We start from the raw sequence: 4,883 nt of genomic DNA, 5'->3' as shown, positions 1-4,883 counted from the left end.
TCCTGCTGACATGTGCAGGTGAGGCAGGCCCGGGTGGGCCCAGGGCTGTGGGAGCGTGGTGCCCCTCTCCCCAGATCTCCTGGGCCTGTGCTCAGCCAGCCCCCACCTCACTGAGACCACTGGGAGAGCTCGCCTTCAGCCCTGCCCCTGCTTAGCACCCTAAGAGCTGTCAGGGCTGCTCTGGAGTCAGTGCTGCCTGGGGCCTGTCCCCGCCTGCCACCTGAACATGGTCCTGGGGAGTCTGAGTCCTAGGGCTGCCTCTTCCTTGCTGTGTGACCTCGAGGACATTGCTTCGCCTCGCTGGGCCTTGAATACCTTCTCTACACGGCCGTGCCCACCCGCGGCAGTGATGGCGAGATCTCGGTAACATGGTGGAGGTGATGCGATAAGCGTTTAACAAGCGTTAGGGCCCAAGAGCAGAGTCTCCAGGTTCAAATCCTGCCTCTGCCACTTTCCGTCTAGTTCCTGACTCAGGTTCCCCAGCTGTAAGATGGACAGTTGTCCCTCCCAGCAGGGTTAGGGTTAGGGTCACACGCCTGGCCCGAGGTGTGCCCTGTCAGGTGTGTAAGCGTGCTGCTGAGCACTCGGTGTGTGCCAGGTACAGCATTTGGCACACACGACACCCACAGAAGTGGGTGCCCCAGACCTCGTTTGACAAGTGGGGCTCAAAGACAGCCAGGACGTGGAGGTCACCCTGAGTGGCCAGCGAACTCCAGACCTCACTCAGCTGCCTCCCCTGAGGAATTGTAACTTGATGCCTCCACCCTAGAGAGGCCGGAGTAGGCTTTCATTAACCGCAGGATCCCCCTGGGGCCCCCAGGCCTCTCCCACACTCCAGCCTCCCTGGGCTCTCCCAGCCTCGCCTCTGCTGCACCGGCTGGCGCCGCCCTCACCGCCCTCACCGGCTGGGACTGGCCAGGTACAGCCTGGTGGCCAGCTGCTCAGCCCGCCCTGCCCTTCCTCTGTTAAGCCCCTCACCCACCACATCCGCGTTCCTCTGGCCTTGCCAGGACCTCTGGTCCAGTTCCTGACCCTGGTGGGCAGAGCTGGGGATCTGATCTGACCGCAAATTCTGCCCCAGTGCAGGTCTGTGTGCACGGCTGGGCCCCTGAGGGAAACATCTATGCCATCCAATGGAGGGGTCATGGTCCCGTGACGCTGCACTGTCCCCACTGTGTCCTTGTGCGGGTGCTGGTCTGCACAGAAGCACGTGGGTGTGCGGGGCCCTGCATGTCCCATATGTGCAACCCAGTGAGTGACCTTGAACACCACAGACCTGGCGTGGGGGCTGGCCCCGAGACAGATGAATGTCCTGGCCGGCCGGCCGCGTCCCCAAGGCTCTGACCTCAAATGCCCAGCCGTGCCCAGGCGTTGCCCTGGGGTCTGGTCTATGGGTCCCATGCTGAGCGTTGGTCTCTGGGTTCGCATCTGCTACCCGGGCCTGTGCCGACGGCTGACTGACTTCAGCCCTCTGTGTCCACAACCCAAACATCCGCACGTATGTCCCCAGAAATAAACCCACGTGCCTTTGCGAGAAACGGCGAACACTTACTAAGCATCTGCAATGTGCCCGGCGTGACTCGCCACACACACTCTCTGTCTCCAGCTCCATCCTTTTAACAATCCCGCTTTTCCAGACAAGCCTTGCTCAGCCTCACAGCTCGTATGCCGGAGCCTGGGGTAAGGTCACCCTCTCCTCCAGACCCCGTGTGCGAATGTGCACATCCATGGCCCCGATGCCAGGCCACACCAGAGGCCGCAGTGGGTCTGGTCTATAGCTGAAGCTGTATGCACGTGCACGTGTGTATCCATGTCCCGACGGCCCGCACGCACACACGCACACATGCGAGCATCTGCGCTGTGTGCGCTGTGATCCTCTGAGCGGCAGCCCGTGGCCCCAGGCGAGCTGCAGCAGGACGCGCTGGCCACGTCCGGAAAGCCTGGCTGTGCGGGCCTGTCATCCATGAGCTTGCGTGACATGCCGTGTGTGGCTGAGACATGAGACTCTGGGGCCAAGGCTGTGTCGTGCGTATCGAGTGGCCACATCTATGTGACAACTGGGGGACTTTGAATGACTGGTTCCAAGTGGCCCGCCCCCAGCCACAGAGGACTTCTCGTCCTTTCCCCATCCTCTCCTTCTGAGCCCTATGGCGAATGGTGGGGGCTAAGGTTCTGGAAAAGCAGAGGCGGGAAAGCTAGAGGGCACAGAGCTTCAAAAGCACCAGCAGAGGCTCCTGGAGAAATCAGAAGGCATAGCTGGGAGGGGCGGGGCGCAGGGTGAGAGGCCCTCCTCTCCACTTACTCCCAGCAGCCCAGGATGGTGACAAGATGCCGGAAGGAGAGGAGTGTGCACCTCACTCGCAGCCATGGCAAGTGGCCCTCTTCGAGCGTGGACGCTTTAACTGTGGTGGTTCCCTCATCTCCCCTGACTGGGTGCTGTCTGCCGCCCACTGCCAAACCCGGTAGGGGGGCAGAGCCAGGGTCTTGGGGGCGGGGGCGTAGCTGAGGGCGGGGGCTCCTGGTGGGAGTAGGGAAGGGACCCAGACTCCTAGGTTTTGAAGAAGGAAGAGGTCAAGCCCCTGAGTAGGGGGCTAAATGGGTTCCAAACTCTTAGATCCCTAGAGGCAAGAGAAGACTGGTCCATCTTTTTTTTTTTTTGGAGAGGTTTTTGCTATAGAGTGCATGCCCTTGCCAGAGAGACGGAGACAGAGAGACAGAAGGCCAGAAATCATCTCCCAGGGAGAGGGCTATGCTGCAATCCCTTCTCCATTCTCTCGGGATTTTGGTGTGCGTGAGTTTAAACCACCGGGTCCGGGACTCAAACCAGGGTCAACGACATGGAAGTTCAGCGACATAGCCAGACTGGTCCATCTTTTAGCCTCTGATGTGGGAAGGGTCTCAGGGTCTGAGGCCCTAGAGGAAGGGAGGGAGGAAGCCTGGGGGCTGAGCTCAGCTGTGTGCACAATGTTGGACTCTGGTCCCCGGGGGCAGGGGCTGGAACGGCTGGCTTCGGGGTCTTAGAAAAGAGTAACGGGATCTCGAGCTCCTCAAACGGTCTGGGACCCTCAGGCTGCCCACTCTGATCCTTCTGTCTGCTCCTCACCCCTCCTGCGGGACCACCGGCCGCACAGCTTCATGACCGCGCGCCTGGGCGAGCACAACCTGCGCAAGCGCGATGGCCCAGAGCAGCTGCGGGCTATTTCGCGCATCATCCCACATCCGGGCTACGAAGCCCGCAGCCACCGCCATGACGTCATGCTGCTGCGGCTAGTCCGGCCCGCGCGGCTGACCTCCCAGGTGCGCCCGGTGCCTCTTCCCAGGCGTTGTCCCAGCCCAGGCGAGGCCTGTGTGGTGTCCGGCTGGGGCCTGGTGTCCGACAACGATCCCGGGGACACGGGGAGCCCCGAGTCACAAGGTGCGTGAAAGCGCGGAGCCGAATGGCAGGCCTCGAGGAACCCTGCTCTCCAGGGCGCTGGGCGGAGGGGACAGGGCCCACACGGATGGTTCTCCAAGTCTGCGCTCCTCCCCAGTGAAAATCCCGGACACGCTGCACTGTGCCAACATCAGCATCATCTCCGACGCGTCTTGTGACAAGGACTACCCGGGGCGCCTGATGAGCGCCATGGTGTGTGCAGGAGTGCCCGGAGGAGGCACCGACTCCTGCGAGGTCAGAGCCCAGACTACCTTGGCGGGAGAGAGAGGGAGGGCACGGGTTGGGGAGTGAGGGTGGGTTGAGCCAGAGAAGATGCCAGGGTTAGGTTTGGGGGATGGAGTCGCAGTGGGAGCGAGGCCGAGTTGGGTCTGGGATGACCAGAGGACTGGCCGGCGTTGGGAGGATGACCGCCTGATTTCCAGTGGAGCTGGGATCGCTTGGGGTGTGAGTTGGGTTGGTCCATTTGGGTTATACTGGGTGGCGCTGAGTTGAGTCGGGCTGGGGTGGGATTGAGTTTGGGTGGAGATTGTGCATGGTGATTGGGATGGGCGTGGGGACACTAGCTCCGGGAGGTTCTCATTCAACCTGAGACACCCGCTTCTCCCCACAGGGTGACTCCGGGGGGCCCCTGGTCTGTGGAGGCGTCCTGCAGGGCATTGTGTCCTGGGGTGATGTCCCTTGTGACATGACCACCAAGCCTGGGGTCTACAGCAAAGTCTGCCGTTACCTGGAGTGGATCGGGGAGACCATGAAGAGGAACTGACCGGCCGGCCAGCCTCCGGTGTCCTCCACGGCCGGCCAGGCCCACCCTGGCCTGGAACAGGGTCAGGTCATCCCCCTGGACCCAAATGCTGGCCAGGGACTTGTCCTGCATGAAGCCAGAGCTGGTGTGCAAGGTCACCTGTTTAAAGCCCAGATACCAGAGCGCGCTGACCCAGGCTTCTCTGTAGGAGTTCTGTGACCCATGTCCGGGGACAGAGGACAGTGGAAGCCGGACACAGGCAGGGGCTAGGGGAGGGGGCCGGGGAACCGTCCACCGCCCATCGCCAGGCTCCGTTCAGTCGGACACAAGCTGTGCTATCTGGAGCTGGCCTCTGTGAGGCAGAGGTCCTCCCACCGCTGCCCTAGGGTCGCGCTGAGCATTAAATCCACGTGAACGGTTAGAACGGCACTGGAGAAGGACTCGCGTCTCTGACCCCACACACACTAGACTGCCGACGGTGACTCCGTTCTCTTCAAGATTTAGTTCTGAGCCTCACAGGAGCCATGGTTTGGTTTGGTGTGGTTCCGATTGGTTTGAAAGCAGGTGTTCTTTCCTTAGGCAGGGGTCTGACAGACCCGCGCAGCGGGGGCCGGGCCCCTGGGAGTGCTTTGACTTTAAGGAAGAGCCCCCCCGTGTAGCACGGAGGCAGCAGGGGTCTACTTTCTGGCCCCTTCAGACCCCCAAAAC

The 4,883-nt window shown here is 61.7% G+C and overlaps 1 protein-coding gene across 1 annotated transcript; it reads left to right on the top strand.

The window, feature by feature from the left end:
* The first annotated feature begins 2,313 nt into the window (after positions 1 to 2,313).
* On the top strand, positions 2,314 to 4,628 carry KLK15 (kallikrein related peptidase 15). The gene is made up of 4 exons (XM_027770369.1): positions 2,314 to 2,462; positions 3,132 to 3,415; positions 3,531 to 3,667; positions 4,044 to 4,628. Exons 1-4 carry the CDS (start codon positions 2,329 to 2,331, stop codon positions 4,194 to 4,196), a joined length of 708 nt encoding a protein of 235 aa, XP_027626170.1. The 5' UTR covers positions 2,314 to 2,328; the 3' UTR covers positions 4,197 to 4,628.
* The last annotated feature ends 255 nt before the right edge of the window (positions 4,629 to 4,883 follow it).

This window comes from Tupaia chinensis, unplaced genomic scaffold, assembly GCF_000334495.1.
Source record: "Tupaia chinensis unplaced genomic scaffold, TupChi_1.0 Scaffold000129_1, whole genome shotgun sequence".
Classification (NCBI taxonomy): Eukaryota; Metazoa; Chordata; class Mammalia; order Scandentia; family Tupaiidae; genus Tupaia; species Tupaia belangeri.
The sequence above is the reverse complement of the archived record's forward strand: the minus strand, read 5'-3'. Positions and strand labels throughout refer to the sequence as shown.

Coding starts and splice junctions, on each gene's coding strand:
- KLK15 (XM_027770369.1), top strand. CDS start 2,329: ATGCCGGAAGGAGAGGAGTGTGCACCTCACTCGCAGCCATGGCAAGTG. Junction 2,463..3,131: donor GCCGCCCACTGCCAAACCCG/GTAGGGGGGCAG, acceptor CCGGCCGCACAG/CTTCATGACCGCGCGCCTGG. Junction 3,668..4,043: donor GAGGCACCGACTCCTGCGAG/GTCAGAGCCCAG, acceptor TTCTCCCCACAG/GGTGACTCCGGGGGGCCCCT.